Source organism: Necator americanus, chromosome II (genome assembly GCF_031761385.1).
Source record: "Necator americanus strain Aroian chromosome II, whole genome shotgun sequence".
Taxonomy (NCBI): Eukaryota; Metazoa; Nematoda; class Chromadorea; order Rhabditida; family Ancylostomatidae; genus Necator; species Necator americanus.
In genome coordinates, this window is record NC_087372.1 from 39,604,987 (window position 1) to 39,625,686 (window position 20,700).

The window sequence follows — 20,700 nt, forward strand, 5'->3', positions numbered from 1 at the left end:
TCGTGCACGAAGCGAAACCTTTAACCGCTACACTACACCCGCCCTATTATAGTACATATTATATCATATTATATTTTGATATTTTCTTTTCCACCTAAGACAATCATTTTTTCAGCCACAGTTGTGCAAAACCAGACCTCGGGGATTGTTCGTCCCACGTCCACCCACTTATCCATGTTGTGAAATCAATGCATGACATGATAAGATTTATCCTCTCGCTGATTAATTCACTCTAATAACAGAGATTAACTACGGGTTTTTACAAAATTTCCAGCTCATTTCGTGGGTTGCAGGATCAGATTTTTCCTAGATCCACTCATGTTGCAAACGTTGAGACAGTGTTCATGGAGAATGATTGAATCTAATATTGCGCGTGACGTACGCGTGTTTATAGCAGGAAATGTTTCCCAAGGAATAATGAAGACAAAATATTACAGCACATCAACGGCTACGTGTACATGAAAAAGTAATAAGCAAGAAATAAGAAATAAAAGATAAATAAATAATAAATAAGTGAAAAAGAAATAATAATAATAATATTTTTTTTGCTTAAGTATAATTTACGCCGAAATGAACGTTCGGAAGTAATGAAAAATAATCACGGTGGATCATTAACCTTCAATTTACTTGTGTGGGATATGCTCATCACATGTTTGAGCACTCAGTTGCTGTTAACAACTGAAATTGTGAAAAATTACCGCTTTGGGCTACATATAGGAAGTTAGCATTCAAAAAACCTTAACTACTACGTTTTCGACACGTTGTATTTGAGTTCTTAAAGGAAAACTCAGACAGAGAGGAGAAGGAATGAAGAATATGGAGGACTAAGATGGTCCCACTTTGTTCCAAAATGAGTTGGTCATCGTAAAATCGTCTTCTTCAACCGCAGCTATTTGAAAATACTCTGCAGTTCAGGTCAGGTCATGAGTTTGGACTATGGGAAAAATGTAATTACGACTTCACAGAAAGATGGCTTTGAAGTATTTTAAATGGGCTGACGATAACAAGAAAAATATGCCATGCTCATTTTGATCCGTTTGATTTATTTCGCTTGTCCCAAAATCCACAGATCTGACTCTTTCAAAAATTAAAAATCTAACAATTTCACTGGCACATGTCCAGTTCCATATTAATTTTTTAAACAAAATTTGTCGCTAAATTTTATTCTTTTAAAAACCTGTAGGGCTGTAGGGGCTAAGCTATAGCTGGCTGAGACAAAGTGAATTCATTCTGTGAAGTGATCTACTTCATAGATTCTGAAACCAAACATAGCCAAACAAATCAAAGAAAAGCGTCTCATATTTAAATTTGTGCACAATTATTGCTGCTAAACCGAACATTTTCCCCTTCGAAAGTATTTTCATTGAGTGCAGTTTAACTTAATAACGTTTTTTTTTATTTTTCTTTCCGGGAGATCTTACCTCAATTGGGCTACGTCGTGCTGCCGCTATATTATGGTTACAAATAGGTTTCATATATAACCACACATTTAGAGACATATCAACGATACAAACAAGTAGCGCACGTCCAAGAGCATTAAGTGGAGAAGCGTCACGCTCCAAGATGTTACGTTTTTCTCCTCAAAAGTTCTTCTATCTCGGTTTTTTTGTCATTCTAGTTGTTTAACAAATTACACCTCTTCATTCGTCATTAGTACGGTTAATACTGTTTTACTCCATCTTCTGTACGGTAAAGCGGATTAGCTGACTCCCGGCACACCTCCGCCTATGGGCGTGGCTACGGATCTCGTGGATATAAAAGCTGAAGCTGAGGGAAACGAACCAACCCACTCAGAGAAGTCGTCAGTGCCGGCAGCTTTTTTGCACATCTTCTGACACCACCTCTGACTCCTCTATCGAAATGTTTCATATCATCGTTGACTACGATATTGAGCTAAGACAGAGCCGTACTATCCAACGGCGTCAAATTTCCTCTTCCACGACCACACGGCGACGGCAGTAACGCGTCAACGTTGGGATGCAGTCTCATCAACTCTTCAAACAGCACACTTTCAATGTGGCGATATCCTGGCTCCAAATCAGCGGTATTTCCCTGAATCATGTTGTACATATATGAACATTTGTGTTTCCTTTCATATCAATTCCTGAGGTATATGCTATGATTTTTGGGTATATGTGATGTGTTCCTCTAAACGGGTCATTTTTTCGAACTTTATTTATTTATTTTATTCGTAATAAATACATTTAATCTATTAATGTGTTCTTCTGATCTACAAGTATCGAAAAGTAGAGGTGTTAACACTTGGTTGGTGGCTTGCTTTGGCTCAAATGCATATGTGTACTAAGGTTTCCTACAGTGTCCGTACCTGTTGGCACTCTTTAGCGAATCGAACCTCCAAAAGAATGACAGGAAAATTGTTGTTGTTATGTCTACCGCTAAAAAATAAAGATAGAGTTTTAAAATGCTCCAGTCTGTCCAAGATTTTCATTTTCTAGGAACGGAAATTAGAAAAAATGTCAGAGGTCCCGCATTCCACAGAAACTGACTGATTTCTCTCCAGAAAAATACGTAGTTGGCTCTTTTGCCTTCTTATCCTGATCCCCAAGCCAAAAACACACTAGCGGTCGAGCGTTTTGTGTGAAATCTAACCAATATTCAGCGCAAAAACAACCTGAAAATTCCAGAACTCGGAAACTATGGAGACAGCTTTTTCATGATTTTTTAACACTTTTCAAAACTACTCTACATCTAAGGGGACAGTCAAAATTCTTCCAGCGGTAAAAGAACACCTTTAGAATATAAATCCACCAACAAAAATAACAAGTGCCCAGATACAAGGCCAAACTTAGCTTCGATTAAACTACCCTTAGCAGTGACTACCGACCGAATAGTCCTAAGGGCCGGCGATTCATAGGACTCACGTAGGTCAATGAAATCATCCAAGAAGTGCGACGTCTTCATAGGCAAGAGAGTCATTTTTGCGGGCGATTTATTTCAAGGCGACTGGCCACCAATAAGCTCTTCCGAGAAGACATACTGTCATATGTAGTTCGTGAGAACTATTTTTTCCCAGGAGGTGTATTTAAAATTGAAAAAAAATGTCATGAAACTGATTTTGGTCGTACAATTAATCTTCGTCAAGATTACGTGGTGTTAGTAACGCCGTTGGAGACGTAATTGTTGGTGAAGATCCGAACGATGCCGCCAGTAGTTTGTAGCTGTATTAAAAATCCATCCGATAACTGATAGAGTAGCGAAGATGAGGCAGTTTATGAAGAAGTTAACACGGCTAACAAAATAGTTTATTGGCCCTCTTTCTAGCGGCATATTCTTCCTAATAGGATTTATAAACGCTGGAAACGCTGGTAAATATAAACAGCCATGTCCCACTTTTTATTTGTATTTTAAAACAGTCACATTTAGCCCAAAGATTCTAAAAGTATACATTTTAAACGCATTTGCTTCTGGCTGCCCTCTAACCTACCAAAAATTTGGTTCTTATTTCTAGTATCTTTATTTATTTTTGTTGATTTTTCTTTCTAATATTTAACCCCTATTGGCCTACATCCTGTCTGAAATTTTGTTTTCTTTTTTAGATTTGTATTTGGAATTTTTTTTTCCTTTTTCCGTTGGCAGCCTAAAACAGATTCAAAAAGAATACCTTATTTAACAGTTCGATGGAAGTAATTATTTCGCTTTGCAGATTTTAAGCATTCATTCAAAAACTCCTCATGAAGTATTTTCAGCTAAGAGCGACATCAGTCCTTCTATTCTGATTAAACTCTGATACGGAGAGTGTTCACGTACCAAAGCAAATCAATCAGTAAGAATAAAAATAAAAAAAATAGAAAGAATAAATAAATAAAAATAGTGAGAATTGAAATAAAATGCGATATGACTTAATCTGCTATGCGATTTCTGAACAAAAACAATAATAATGTTAAAATGTGCAACAAATTCCTATAGAAGATATTACAAAGCATAAAGTTTCTGGCGCTTGGGATGTTCACTTCAATTCAGAATCGTCTGAGGTTCACGAACGTGTAGCTGGCTCATTTAATAACTTGCAGAGGCCAGCCAATCAAGTCTGGTACCAACTTATCGTCCTATTATACCCGTCCTATTACAGTACACCAGTCTGAACGTCCGACCAATACCGGACTTCAGACTTTCTGTGGTGTTCGCTTTGCTCCCCTTCACTAATCAACGAAAATTAACAGTAGTGGCATGTTCTGTGAAATTGGACTCGTGTATCTCCAACAATCTCTCTTCCTTTCTTATATTATAACTAAAAGCGGAAGATTTCATAGTCTTCTTTGTAAACGCGTCAGTTCTATAATACATTTGGAAAACATTCGAACATCAGCTTCAAACATTCCATACCAATATATTCTAGACAAAATTTAAAAGTATCAGTTTTTTCAGTTTTCCTCCTGTATTCCCCAAGCAGTTATCAAAGAAGGATGTTTTAGCATAAAATGACGTGAAAAGCATCTTCCTACTGATAAGGATAAATTTCCACCTCAGATCACATAAACATCTTGCTACTATTTACGCAACCGTTTGCATGCGTGTTTCCACTTTCTGAGAACGGCATGCTACAAAATTGAGGCGAACGAAGAAGGAAATAGGCAGGCGGAGGAGTCATAAAGATGAAAAGCAAAGTGCCCAGTGGCCACGGCCATAAAACGACCGCGACCATCTACCTTTTGCGTCTTACACACGAAGTTATCACGTACCATTTCGACGCCAGTGGACCCGTCGCACCCCATATTATAGCTATCTGGCGACGGCGCACCAACCCGACGCCGGTGGACCCGTCTTACACCATTTTATAGCTTCCTGGAGCCGGCTTACCAATCCGACACCGGTGGACCCGCCGCACCCGCTTCTATAGGCATCTGGCAGCGGTGGACCCGTCGCACCCCCTTCTATAGCTATCTGGCGCCGGCGCACCAACCCGACGCCGGTGGACCCGTCTTACACCATTTTATAGCTTGATGGCGCCGGCTTACCAATCCGACGCCAATGGACCCGTCGCACAAGCTTCCATAGGTATCTGGGACCGGTGGACCTGTCGCACTCCATTTTAAAGCTTTCTAGCGTTGAGGCACCAACTCGACGCTAGTGGACCCGTTGCAACCCTATTTTTGAATTTTGTGACACAGACACACACACACACGCACGCACACACACACACTCACACACGCACACGCACGCACGCACGCACACGCACACACACACACGTGACAGAATAAGCCAGTTATCATATATCATGATATTATACCAAATTATATTTTGATATTTTCTTTTCCATCTAAGACAATCATTTTTTCAGCCAAAGTTGTGCAAAACCAGACCTCTGGGATTGTTCGTCTCACGTCCACCCACTTATCCATGTTGTGACATCAATGCATGACATGATAAGATTTATCCTCTCGCTGATTAAATCCCTCTAATAACAGAGATTAACTACGGGTTTTTACAAAATTTTCAGCTCATCCGTGGGTTGCAGGATCTGCTGTTTCCTAGATTCATTGCATCTTGCAGCCGTTGAGACAGTTTTCATGGAGAACGATTGAATCTAATGTTGCGCGTGACGTACGCGTGTTTATAGCAGGAAATGTTTCCCGGGGTAAAATGAAGACAAAATATTGTAGCACATCAACGGCTACGTACACGCGAAAAAGAAATAAGCCCGATTCTCCTGCTTAAGTATAATTTAGGCCGTATTGAACGTTCGGAAGTAATGAAAAATAATCACGGTGGGTCAGTAACCTTCAATTTATTTGTGTGGGATATGCTCATCACATGTTTGAGCACTCAACCCCTGTTAACCGTTGAAATTGTGAAAAATGATCGCTTTCGGCCTTATTTAGGAAACTAACATTTAAGAAACCTTAACTACTACGTTTTCAAGACGTTGTATTTGAGTTCTTTAAGGAAAGACAGCCAACAGAGAGGAAAAAAGAATTAAAAATAGTAATATTTAAAAATACTTCGCATTTATACAATTATGTCGTTGTCGAATAGTTTTTCGTTTGTAAAACATCAGAAAAAATCTGCTAAATTTCCATTGCTGCTCTTGAAAGAAGTAAACTCGGTATATGTGGGATATAAGATTGCAGACGATAATGCAGCACAAAACCTCCGCACGGTAATTTGGATAATAGAATGTTGTTTTAGAGATTTAAGAAAATATCGCAGTAAAATGTATTAATAGGGATAGAATATAACGGTAATCATGCTTATGTGTTTCTTTCTTCATGACTTTATGCTTGAAGTTTTATACCTAAAAAGGATAAAGGACAAAGTGTCCGACGTTAATCAATCCGCTTGGGATTCGCCACCGTATACACCTTAGCTCAGAATCGTTTTAGGTTTACGAGCTCGTATCTAGCCTATACAATGAATGGCAGGGGCTAGCCGGTTTGTAAAGTCAGTTCAGGTCAGAGTCCTGAGTTTGGGCTATGGGAAAAATGTAATTACGACTTTAGAGAGAAACAGTTTTGAAGTATTTTAAAGCCATGCTCACCTTTGTTTGATTTATTCTGCTTTTCCCGAAATCCACAGATCTCATTCTTTCCAAAATCAAAACTTTAACAATTTCACAAGGGATTGGTTCTTAAATTTTTGCCTCTAAATTTGCCTCTAAATTTTATTCTTTCAAAACTTAGCTGCACTGGCTAAGCTATTTTGAGACAAAGTGAATTCATTTAGTAAAGTGATGAATTAGTTTCTGGAACCAAAGACATGCGGCTTATTTTCTGTACTGTATGTCACATGAGGGTTAAGTGATTTCGTATTTAAATTAGCACACAATTATTGCTGCTAAACCGAACATTTTTCCATTCAAAAGTATTTTACTGTCGAGTATTGTTGCAATTTAACTTAATTAGGAGTTTTTCGATTTTTCTTCTCCAGAGGTCTTACCTCAATTGGGCTACCTCGTGCTGCCACTATATTATACTATACCAGAGATCGACGTTACAAACAATGCAGATCCAAGAGCATTAAGTAGAGAAATGTCACGCTCCGAGATGTTATATTTTCTCCTCAAAAATTCTTCCTGGTCGGTTTTTTTTTTGTTCTTCTAGCTAGCATCTCAACACACCTTAACTTACAAAGCCTCTTCATTCGTCATTGGTACGGTTAATACTGTTTGATTCCATCTGCTGTACGGTAAAGCGGATTTCCTCTCTCCCAGCACACCTCCGCCTATGGGCGTGGCTATGGACCTCGTGGATATAAAAGCTGAGGCTGAGGCAAACGGATCAACCCACTCAGAGAAGTCGTCAGTGCCGGCAGCTTCTTTGCACATCTTCTGACACCACTTCTGACTCGTCTATCGAAATGTTCCACATCATCGTTGACTACGATATTGAGCTAAGACAGAGCCATACTATCCAACGGCGTCAAATTTCCTCTTCCACGACCACACGGCGACGGCAGTAACGCGTCAACGTTGGGATACAGTCTCATCAACTCTTCAAACAGCACACTTTCAATGTGGCGATATCCTGGCTCCGAATCAGCGGTATTTCCCTGAATCATGTTGTACATATATGAACATTTGTGTTTCCTTTCATATCAATTCCTGAGGTATATGCTATGATTTTTGGGTATATATGATGTGTTCCTCTAAACGGGTCATTTGTCGAGCTTTTTTATTCGTAATAAATACATTTAATCTATTAGTGTGTTCTTCTGATCTACAAGTATCGAAGAGTAGAGGTGTTAAGACTTGGTGGCTTGCTTTTCTTCACATGCATATGTACACAAAGGTCTCCTACAGTGTCTGTACCTGTTGGCATTCTTAAGCGAATCGACAAAAAATAATCACAAGAGAATTGTTGTTGCAATATCGAGCATGAAGAGAACATAAGCTCAAAAAACCGAAATATTTATCTTCAATAGCTTGGGTGATTCTCTCTAAGTAAAAAATCCAGAAAGCTATAATTTATTTACAGAACCTTTTAGGTGCATTCAATATCGGCTAGACTGCAAAGTAGATACAAAAATACAGTTGAAACTTGCTAGCGGTGAGGTTCGGGAAGAAATAATAACTCAAAATATCTGTGCGAAACAAAAAATTGTTAGCATTTTTTTTGAGGAGCGCCACAAAGTAAATCGTTCCTTTAAGAAGAAAGGCATTTTTTCTTCCCGAACTGCTTAGAGAGGACTAAACTCTATTGCTGCTCTTAAAAAAATCAAATCCGAAATGTGTGGACGATAAGGTTGCAAGCGATAAGGCAGCACAAAACCTACACACAGTAATTCGCATAATAAGTGATTTAGGAAAATGCTGTGGAAAAGTGTATTAGTAGGGATAGAATATAACGATAATCATGGTAGTGTTTTTTTTTTCATGACTTTATGCTTAAAATTTTTTACTTATAAGAAAAAATAGGATTTTTAAATGTTCGCTGTTATCCCGACGAGGTTTTGGTGAAATTTTATTTTTGGCTTAACGTTTCGAAATTCTCGACATTATCAAAAGCCTGGAAATGGTTCGAAGTCATTTATGCTATAAATATTCCATCAAATTCAAGAATGGAATCTTCTTTCTCAGTGACTAAACTCCCAAAAAAAAAACTGATGCATTATTTATCACCAAAGAATCACCGCTTTTGATGGAAGAACTGATAAAAATTTTAAAAAAATAGCATTATTGTTATAATTGACAGGGGCATGTTAAAATATCCAAGAACTTTTCATTACAAAAAAATTAAAACACAAGACTAGAAACATTTCAAATTTTTGACACCGAAGAAGTTTTCATCTGTGTATAGTGTATGAGATTTCAGGATTGATAGGAAAAACCCTCACAAATTACTGTGAAATGAAAAGTGCATAGAAATCAAGTTGAGGTGTAACCAAATACTCAGAAATTTTTCCGTTTTCTATAGTTTATGGGATTTCAGGATTGATGGGAAAAAACCTTTACAATCATGAAGGTTTTTTTTTCGGCCTAGGACTTCTCTGACTTCAATTCTGTACAAAAATACGCTAATTTTGGATTTGTACGCTTCATATACTCATACTTACATTCGCTAAGCGTAGAAAATAGTATTTTTTGATGGAAGGTGAACTAAAACATAAGCAAATTCTACTATTTTTGTATAAATTGTATACCCATTGAAAAAATACTATCAGAATTTAAATGGTTTGCTATGGCTTCAGTTTCCCTCCATGTTGGTCACAAATGACAGGGATAGGTACGTGGATGCAGTGCAACACAACAATTGGACCTTAGGTTCCTGAATGTTTCAGTGCTTGAATACAACTTAAAGGGCAAGTGTGGTGCAGTCGGTTAGAGGTTCGTTGAAGCCACACGGTCGATGGTTCGAGACCGCCCTAGTGCAAACCAAGCCTTTTGTCCCTCCGGGGTCATGGATTAATTGGTATCAGACTTGTCTAGGAGGATAAAAACACTGTCTTGATCATCGGCAAGTCATTGTATAGGCCAGCACGCGTTCCAAAACCCCAACGATTACGAATTCCAGTAAAACGCGTTGGTGCATCCCGAGTGGATTGATACGCCAGCGACTTTATCCTTTTTTTTTATCCTTTTTGAGTAAAACTTTAGTCTTTTGCAGTTTTTATCCTACAATAATTTCTATGGGGTTTTTTGAAGTATCAATCCAGCAATTTTAAAACCACAGAGATTCGGAAACTTTTTGGTCTCAAAAAATTTGAATTGTTTCTTTTTTTTCCGAATGTCGATTTTTCCGTCACGAAAACCAATGACCCAATATTTAAAAAGTCGAGGAAACCATGGAATAAAACGGCTTGAGGTCTTTTTTGAAATCGATATGCTTACGATACTGATTTCGACCTATTCTTTGAATATGTATTTAATTTTCGCCCGCATCCTCCCTCTAATCCATACAGATGCAACGTGCGTGTCTGTGATATCACTGTCTGGCTAGCGGTTCTGCTTCAGTTCGTAGAAAAATCGGCCGCCCGCATGAGCTTAACAGTGGATTTTTAGGAAATAATCAGGTCACTTTATTGGCTCGTGGGGTTGTGTGCGATTCAAACTCAAATTCATTTATTTTCCGGATCTCTATTTTTAGCGTTTAAAACGCGGATTACGTCAAGTGTTGAGACGTGACGTTCGTGTATTCGTAGCACGGAATGTCGTAATTATTACTGACGACAAAACATTGTAGTGAATCCGTGCAAAATAAAGGAATCCAGTCATTCCTGCAACTAAATCTCAATCAAAACTAACTTCAACATATGTTGCTGTTATTCTAATATTTAAAAAGAATAGCAGAAATTCGTCGCAGTCATTTTTATTGTGGGATTTTCTTTCCTTTCCTTCCTGAGCTTGCGCACTTGCCCATTAAAGTTGTTAATCTTCTAAGTACTATTGCAAGAAAAAAAATAGGAGAATGAAGCCTACAAGGGCGATTAAGGTGATTTTTCAGGATACCTATATGACTTCATCAAAATGAAGCATAATATAAATATGGAACTACACCTAAGAAAATTGAAAAGGATGGAAAATATGAAATCTCAGATGACAGCAGACCTCTGATTTGTCATCTGGAAAACTTTGACCTACGTTCCTTAGAAAAACTGCTGAAAATAAATCTGAATTGACCCGAGTAAAAAAAGATTCCCACAATTTTTAAAGAACCCATTAACAGGTGTCCCATTCCTAATACATAACCATCTATTTTATTCTGATACGTCTAACTGAAGTGTTGGGATTTTTTTTCTTTCCATGGATTTTTCTTTCCATACTTTACTCTCTTGAATACAACTGATGTTTAATAGGGAATAAGTTTTCTTACAGGATAAATTTAAAATGCATATGAAAGTTAAAAATTTGCAAAATTTTAAAATGTGGTTGTTTGGCATTGAAACATAGAAACCGACCTTTAAGGTCTTATGCTCACCTTTGTCCCAAGAAAAAATTTTATGAAAGTTTATTCATGTGTAGGTTGTAAGTGTAAGTAAGTAAATGAGTGTTTTTTTTTTATCTCAAACATTGAAATACGCTTAGGAGTAGAAATTATTGGGAAAAATTAGCAAGAGTTGTAGTTTTTAATAGTAACTCCCACTGATTCCAGTTTTTTATGTCATTAAAACTGGTGCTGAAATCTCTATTGTTATTGAGGTTCACTAAAAGAAGAATAAAAAAGTGTAAGAAGAATGAAAAAGACATAAAATACACGAAAAATAAAGGAAAAACTAAATACAGAGGGTTGAGGAGCCTGTTGAACTATAAGGCAACAATGGAAGTAACTATATCATGGTATATCAATAATTAATCTCTAGTGGATTTTTGGTTTAAAAAGCAAGGGAATTTTTCTTTCCGAAAAAACAACCATTATTCGTACATTCTTTGTTCCGTCTTTAAAATCAAAATATCCATTTTTTTAAGCGATCTGAAGGTGATACATTCAAGCACTACTTCCTCTAAGCTCACGAAAAGTCTCAACTTTAGCAGCTTTGTCGTCTCGAACAACTTAAGAAAACGAAAGGTATAAAAAACAATCTATTTTTTCCTGCTGAAGACTCCACTCAAAAATTTTAAAAGAGCAAATTCAAATAATAAAAAATAAATATCATTAGAAAAGAATCAAAACGATGCTGTCGAATATGGCAAGAAATGCACCATCAATTCATATGTCACATTTTTCAGTAATTCTCTGCTTTCTTTTGCTATTTGTTCCTATGTGAATTTTTTATTTTGAAATTAAAAGTTACAATTTCTACTTGACCTAATACTATCCGCTTGATTTCATCCACTAAGTAGAAAAAATCAAAAATGGTTGCATAAAATATTATGCAGATTACGCAGGTATATTCCTACTATCTCCAGGAATCACTCTAGTGACGACAGGAAATGACAACCGATTCTTCGTTAAGAGGATTTCCTGAAATAATTTGTGACGAAGACATGTTTATTATTTTATTAGGATATTTTCCCATTACCTCAACGGAAATCAGCCGCATATTTTCTTCTTAAGAGGCTTAGCTGAAAGCTAAGTGTTTTGTCTATTTTTTATGTTTGCTTTTTCAGTCAAAACGATCTCATAATTTAGTAATTCCTTAAAAAACCAAAGATTTACAACTTATTGTAGTGCTGTGCATATCACGAGTGGGGTGAGTAATCTGACATTCAAATTAATACGCAATTATTACTGCTTAGTAGAGCAACTCTTCGTATGATTCAAATGTCAGACCATTCTAGGCGGAACATCCCATTCTAAAGCAAGTATAAAGATAAAAAAGGGAAGTTTCCAGAATTGAACTCGATCTTTTTCACAGCATTCCCAAAAAAATTAGTGCCCCGATAGTTCCCGCTCAGACCAGAAAAAGAAATAAAGGTGGAATTATGAATTTTCACAAAAAAAAAGCACGACACTACCGATTTAGTGCCAGAAACATTGAAAAAAAAAACCTCCATCCGTGACGTAATTCGCATCAAATGACTCGTACTCCTAACACAATTCCAACAATACTTCAGGAAATTATTTAATCTTATGATCCAGAAAAAGCAGTAAAGAGTAGGTAAGGGAGTTGTTTGAAAAATTCTAATATTTATATAGTTCTAGACGTTAGTTATTACAAACTATTTATATATTGTATTATTCATCCTATTATTTGTGGTTATTATAAACCTCTTTCTAGGATAAGATAAAGATCTCATCTGATAGACTAGAGAGAATTTAATAAAGAGTAAACAAAAAAATCCGTATCTCGTAACACTAAATTTTTGAGTCGACCTATTTAGTGGAAACTGACGAGGACAACAGAAAATTTCTTCTAGTTCTATCTTTCTCATTTCCAGGATGTAAATAGGATAAATTCATTATTTCATGCATAAACTATGTATAACTTCTGCCTTTTTCTTTTTTGACTGATATGAATGAAAATTTTCAGGAAAAAAGCTAGTTCAGTAAAAAAGCTTAGTGATAAAAAGAATAGAGTTTAAATACAAATAAGATTGTGCGAGATTTTTTTTTGTGGCTTTGATCATTATGCTAACAGGAAATACGCAGTAGATGGCGGTAATTTGATGAAAGTCCCTGGAAGTATCTACCAATAGGATTCTAATCCTAATCCTATCAGCAAATCATCTAATTTCGCCCCGTAGATATGTCTCAACTAAATAACATTTAATTTTTTTTTGAACTATAAAAAAGTACTCATCTGTGTAATCTTTTTAATTTCAATTTTGTATAGCTTCAATTTGGTATTAATGTTCGTCTGATAGTCGAAAACATGGTTTTTCTGTTAGTTTCTCGATGTCCATCCCGAGATTTTGCAAAAACGCCTCTAAATATGACATCTACAATAAGAAAACCGATTAGAATCTATACTATTGCCACTATTTTGTTAAGAAATAGAAAAAACAGTTAGTAGAGTTTGTACTTATGAGTCATCAAAATTAATATCCTGAGACTGATCTTTAGTGAGTTTTTTTTCTACCTCAGTAAAGTCAGTGAACTATCCTTTAAGGAACACGGAGACTAATTTTTTTCACTAGAACGCGATCAATTTTCTTTTATTTTTTCATAAACCATTCTTTAACTATTGATCTGCTGTCATCCATGTTAAATGATATCCGTGAAATGTGTTTAATGCCCCTGGAGTCATGCTGGCTACACAATATTTTTGCGAATATCAATATTTGTAATAAGCTAATCTTTTTTCATTCCCTATTAAAGAAAGTAAGTCTGGCGAAAAATGTTGGAAATGGAAAAATTGACCCAGAGGTTTTCTAAAGACCCAGCTAGCTTTCAGCGGTTTCCGCTCAGAGATAACGGTGACCTCTCAGAAATCAGACATAAATCCAGGAAATCTTGTAGGATTTGGGAATGCGCATTAGCTTTCCAGAAGCAGAATAGCAATTAAATGCAATAAATGCTATGTCGCCTAGCGGAATGGAAATAGAAAAATTGATTTCCGATACCGGTTTAACACACAAACGAACTATAAAATTCGTTTTTTACCTCCAGAGAAAAAAAAAAAACGTTACCACAGGTTGGCGTAACACTTGAAAGCTATCGAGTTTCCGGGTTCCGGGACTTAGAATGAACTCACAAATGCTGGATTAAATTTACAGATTTATTTTTTAAACAAAAAAAATCTAATTCCCAATTTTTTATTTGTACACAATCTAAAAAAAATTTGTTGTAGACTTCGCTTTAACTTGTTTAGAGTTTGAGTTCTCTTTTCAAAGCTTTTCGATAGTTGAACCTCGAGTGGAATCCCCCAAGTACGATTGTGTTCATAGGCGACCTTTTCTTTTTTTTATCTAATGAAAATTAAAAACTACAGAAAGCTAGAATATTTTAGTTTGACAAATTTGAAAACAGAAACATACTCTGAAAATGCGTATCTACAAGTCGCCAAATACCACATTATAACAAATGCGTCAAAGTCGTTACGTAAGGAATTATGTAAGGTTGACGTATAAAAATATTTATTTCAACTAAATATTTTTATAGTAAAGCTTTCTTAGTCACGAGGAGGATGAAGTACATAGAGGTCGAAAACAAACAAGAATTAGGCGAACAAAAATTATATATGGTATATTACGATCAGGACAAATAGGTTACATATATAGGTACACATTTAGTTAATTCACCGGGATTAGGACCAGTGATTAACGATACAAACAGTGCTCATCCAAGAGTATTAAGTACAGAAACGTCACGCTTCAATACCTTACGTTTTCTCCTCAAAAATTCTTCTGTCTCGGTTTTTTTTTGTTATTCTAGTTATTTAACAAATTACACCTCTCCATTCGTCATTGGTACGGTTAATACTTATTTGATTCCATCTGCTGTACGGTAAAGCGGATTTGCCCGCTCCCGGCACACCTCCGCCTATGGGCGTGGCTACGGATCTCGTGGATATAAAAGCTGAAGCTGAGGGAAATGAACCAACCCACTCAGAGAAGTCGTCCGTGCCAGGCAGCTTTTTTGCTCACATCATCTGACACCACTTCTGACTCCTCTATCGAAATGTTTCATATCATCGTTGACTGCGATATTGAACTAAGACAGACCCGTACTATTCAACGGCGTCAAATTTCTTCTACCACGACCAAACGGCGACGGGAGTAACGCGTCAACGCTGGGATACGTGTGGTCGAGGATACGGATATGGATGAGTACTGTATGGATACGATTTCATCAACTCTTCACAGATCACGTTCAATATGGTGATATCCTGCTTCCGAATTAGCGTTTTTTTTTTTCGTATAAATCATGTTGTACATATATGAACACAGTGTGCTTTTTATTATCATTTGTTCAAGTACGGGATTCGATTTTAGGGTGTACGATTATTTATTGTATGAAACTGATCCTTTATGGATCTCATTTCTTTCTTATAACTATGTTAATAAATCTATAAATCAACTTCTTTGATCCACAAGAACAAGAAAATGGAATCTTTAAAGTGTGTTAGCTGGAGATAGACTTTTCTCACACGCGTGTTTCAATCTTCCGGAAAATGTTGATGGGAACGTGAAATTAATGAGTGAAATTGAAAATGAAAAAAATGAAATTAATGAAATTAATGGGAATTATGTGAAAAGGGGTAATTTTTTGATCGGTACCACTTCATCAATCAAACAATTAAAAAAAAATTAATAGGTGCGTAAAAATCCTTATGTGGCAATTTCAAGTTCCAAAAAGTACTTAAAAAAAGTTGTAAGGTTTTTCTCTATAAAAAAAAAGGATTTTTATACTCTATGGTAATATGCAGTGTAAAGTTAAAGGATAAACTGTCTGGAATTAGACAATCCGCATGGGATCCGCCACCACGTTTACCTCAATTCAGAATCGTTTGAGGTTCACGAGTGTGTAACTGGCCCATACAGTGACTACAGTGACTTACTGGGGCTAGCCGATGAGTCAAGTCAGTGCTTTTATCCTTCCGGACAAGTCTGGTACCAATTTATCGACCCCGGAGAGATGAAGGGCTTGGTGAGCTCTAGGGCGGATTCGAACCTTCGATCGATCGTGCAGGGAGCGAAACCTCTAACCGACTGCGCTACACTCGCCCTAACATGTAGTACAGCAGTACAGTGGTATTATGCAGTATATAGTAACTGTAGTAAAGTCTCTAGAACTTCCAAAATTTCCATTACTCACTTATTACTTGGTGAGAACATGTGGTCGGTTTTCCGAATGTATTGTGTACATTCGGAAATTTTTCGAAATATATAATATGTGTATTTTCCAGGATCTTTGCAATTCAAGACTCTATAGAACCCACACAGTACCAGTGTTGGGTTATATACAATCTATTTAATGCAGCGATAAGCCAGAAAATCGCTATGTGGACATCCGAGGAGGTCTGATACCTCCGTGTAGGATAAATGTCTGTCTGAAATCACCTTCGAGACTGTTCTGCCTGAAAGAGATCAATTTAAGGAACAAGAAGAAATGAAGGAAGAGGCAAAAGTGATCAAAGTCAAAGGTGAAACAATGAAAAATAAAGAAAATTTGACAATCTGCTAGAAAAGCTTTAAGAATTTTTTAGGAGCGATTTCATAAAGTACAGTAATAGTTCGGAATGTAGGGCTTAGCCAGAATTCTTTTTGTGAAAACTTCAAGAGGAAATCCGTTGGTTGGCTCCCCAAACAAAACTAGAAACACCTATCTTCACTTTTTTAAGAAAAAAATTTCTTTTTTTCACCCAGTAGTATCACCAAAATCTCAACCCGTGAATATTTTTTATAGATAATACGTATGTATATTTTTCCAGGTTTCTTCTTATCGCAGCATCCTGAAAATGGCTGTGTGGATAAGAAATCTCTCTCAATGAACGTCTCGAAAGCAGAAAAGCAAAATAATTTTTATAACTCAGAGTGAAATAATTAACTCAAGGAGAAAAATTGTTAATCGCTTATAAATCCTTGTGTAGGTGTCTCAGATAATTGTGTGGGGAATATTTCATCAAAAACTATTAAACGGTTTATAGTAGGAGTGTTTATTCGTAAACACATGCTTACAACTCTATCTATGTACCGTTAATCTTCACTTAACATAAATATTGTTGATGTGCTCGTCAAATTCTTACTCACTCTAATGAAAACGATGTGAAGAAATCAATAGTTTTTTTTTTATGATGAAGAAAACTTGATGTAGAAAACTCTTTCCTTGGAATGTTGGACATTTAGCCACAAAAATAGAAAATTATAAGATCAGTTAAGTTTTGAAACCAGCTTCAAACCGTTTTAAAAATTTAAATTTAGAAAATAAATTATTTCTAGAACTTGCTTTCAACCTCTTTCCTCCACCTATTCCGAAAAATTCCCGGATTTAGCAAACACTAGCCAGCTGATATTCTTTTGGATTGTTGTTGTTAGGTTGATGCATAAGTGTAGTTTTTTTTTGAGTTTCCACCCAAAAAAACAGTTTAGCATTATTTAAGAAAGAATTTGAAAATGCATTTCTACCTCTACAAAAGAGCGTTTCTGGTTTTTTTTTGCATGTTGATTTAATTTTTGTTGATTTTTACATTAGTATTAAACATTACGAATCCTAGACTTAGTGTACATTTTCCGTTTGCTACCTCCGTCATACCGTGTACGGATCATACATGTTGAGCTAGGAATTACCCCCAGCCTAATCTGATTAGTTCTGACTGAGAACCAAAGAAGAAGATTCTTTCGCGCCCCCTCTTATTCTTCTGTAAAACCGCAAACGATCAAGAAATTATTCGCTCTCTAAAATAATCCAAAATTCCTTGTTCTAAGCACTGTTATAGGTGACAAAATCCAAAAGGAGAAGTCAATTATTTTTAAAAAATTAAGAAACGTAGTTACATTCCACACGGATCAGCATTCACCATAAATTTTCCTGGTTTCGATAGTTCAATAGGTGAATTTTCTGCGATATTTTAAGTAGGCGTATCACATTCTCATGTAAAAAGACATTTTCTTCGTTAGTCCAGGTTTCTGAAGAATTTGCCCACTTCTTCACGGATTTAGAAGGGGGTAGCTTTGAATTCAAAGGGTATCACGCTGATTCTCCCCTCCCTAATGGTCCCGAAAGACATGTGAAATCCCTCCATGTGATCCACTTTCAATAACGAAACAACTTATTACGCTGTAAAACGCGGACAACTGTGCTCTCCTCGAAACTCCACAATCCGAGGAATATAATTGAGTTGAGCAGCCGGAGCTCCGACGCGTTCATATCCGTGGAAGCGTTGCGGACCGCCATCGTTTACTGTCCGTAACAAGTTGCGTCGTTGGGGACACAGGTTCAGTAAAGGTTGTTTTACACTCCTTATCCTGAGCTAATAATTAAAATCAGGACCGAGAGCTTTTATTCTGTACATTTGATCTACAACCCTACCTAAATTTATTCGTCCACTGTGATACGAAAGCTCAACAGTGGGTCTTTGATACATATTTGTCAAGCTCTGAAGCATCTCGGATCTTTTGCTGGATTTAAGTCGCCAAAGTCGTCGAAGAAATGGAAGTTATTTGGGTTTTATCCGTTTCACGATGTAGAAAAATCCTAAAGAAAATGAAACTGCTTTCGAAGAAAAAAACTAGGAAGCAAATTGATAGATAATCCTGTTTACTGTGGTTCTAATAAGATTCTTCCTACGGATGATCTTTATAGCCTCTTTATATCCTCTGTGTTGACTTAATCGACTTCCTGAGCACATGATGATCAAAATGTTTCTGAAGTGACACATGCGAAATCAGAAGTGGAAAAATTATCCAGGTAATTATTAGAAATGTCCTCATTTCACGTACGGATCCTATATTTTGCTCTGAGTGCAATTCAAGTGCAAAAATATTTATGTGTATACGGTAAAACTCTTAAACAACTGTAGTTCTTTAATAAAATTTTCACATTTTTTCTTTTCTTTTTAATTTCTATTGATTTCCCCAGCACGACTACAGCACCATCGATGACACTTGTTTCACAAGCACTTGGGATGCAAATGTAATCATAAAAAGCAAATTTCCAAAATAGGAGATTGTAGAGTTCACAATGTTGAAATATTTTCCCACGAAGAATTCTATAATTGATGATCAGAAAACATTAAAATAAAAACTGAACCAAAACTCTATATAGAAAGATCTCAAACATCTGAATTTCCAACGATTGACCTCAGGACAAAACTGCGAATCTTTCGATTTCGATCAATTGGTTTCCGTTTTAATCACGTTCTTATCTTGAAGCCTTATCTTATATCCCTGAACACTTCATATTTTTTTAAAATAAATAAATAGATAAAGGTGGATATTTTCAATAATAACAATAATAGTTTAACTTAATTTTTTCAAATTTTAATAATAACACAAAATATAAATATTTTTTACGCCAAAAATTAGAATTTCCAAAGAAAAAAACCTATCACAGTTGTGCGGGTGTAGCACAATCGGTTAGAGGTTCCGAAGTCTACATGATCAATAGGAAGTTCGTATCCGCCCTAGCGCTCACCAAGTGTTTTATCCCCCGGGAGCGATTACGCCTTTGTGAACCTCAAACGATTCTGAATTGAAGTGAACGTAGGGGAGCATCCCAAGCGGATTGATTATCGCCTGACCCTCTTTCCTTATTATCCTTTATCACAGTACAAACTTCCAGAGTACGATTTCTCTTCCTTAAAATTGAAGTTACTGTAATTGCAATTATTTTAAAGCACACCTCTTGCAACAACTGTTGTTGTTACTTTGCGCCATTGTTCTGAGATGGAATTCAGGATCAAATTTTGTTGGAAGACTATTTGAAGTTTCTTAAGTTACGAAAGCTGTGGGACTTTACCAGAACACAGCTTTGCCCAAAATTTTTTCTTCCCTAACGGAAGACGACGGCAACGTCCTGACTCAATTGGGACCACTTGATTTAGTTGCACCTAACTTATAAATGCTCTGTTTTATTGCACGTCCAACCTTTTAGCCGGGTTTGACTCACCTACAGCTACTCTTTGACCCAGGAACTAATTTTGAGCTTCGGGGGTGAATTCTTTTTCCGTTCAAGAACAATCAGGTGATAGTCAGCTGTTCCAGATCACCTGAGAAGAAATCAAAGAAGTTAAAACGTGATTATGGTGGTGGGAGCAAATCCTCACTCGTGCATTACATCTAATGGATCCTGAGTTGAATACAAGTAAACAAGAAAATCACGCGAATCCTTTTTTTTAGTATTTATTGACTGGTCTGGTGGAGGAATTTTAAAGTAGTTGGAACGTCTTCGCATCCGGACGAGTATACGTTGTAGTTCGATGTGAGACATACCGACAAAGACGATTTGAATGGATGCTAAGAGGATCAGAACGGATCTGGCACGTGCTAGCATAGAACACAACATCGTTCCCTGAACACATAAGCTGCTAACACACACACACATCGTTCTGCACTTTTAGGAACACAAAGATGATTAATAGGATTTAGCACCGGCTCCAGGATGTGATTGGTGACAAACTTGAAGAGATTTGTTCTTCAAAATCTCTACACCTTGAATCCAATGGCAAAATTTGGAGCATATGCATACGTAATATGCCTGGGAAAAAATTACTTCAAAAAAAAAACTACAAAAACTGAAAAAATGTTATGTATTACATCTGCAGTATCTACAGTATCCGCTTATCTGCCTTAGACCGTTACAATTAAGGTGTACGATCAATCCTCCCTCTATTTCTTTTTCCCAAACATTTCCATTTTGTCATTGATTCTTCCTTATGCTTAGGATTTTCTTGTGGAACAAACACTAAACACTCTTAACAGTCTCT

The 20,700-nt window shown here is 36.5% G+C and overlaps 1 protein-coding gene across 2 annotated transcripts; it reads right to left on the reverse strand.

Annotated features, from left to right (window-relative positions):
- Positions 1-1,893: 1,893 nt before the first annotated feature.
- On the reverse strand, positions 1,894-7,282 carry RB195_020833 (uncharacterized protein; the record flags this gene model as incomplete). 2 transcript variants are annotated; one of them, XM_064189327.1, is made up of 3 exons in its annotated part: positions 1,894-2,052; positions 2,327-2,396; positions 7,086-7,282. In XM_064189327.1, the coding sequence occupies 3 exons, from the start codon at positions 7,280-7,282 to the stop codon at positions 1,894-1,896; spliced, it is 426 nt and encodes a 141-aa protein (XP_064045208.1). The 2 variants fall into 2 exon arrangements, with proteins under 2 accessions (XP_064045208.1, XP_064045209.1); XM_064189328.1 differs by lacking the exons at positions 1,894-2,052; positions 2,327-2,396 and having other exon boundaries at positions 7,082-7,282.
- Positions 7,283-20,700: the final 13,418 nt, after the last annotated feature.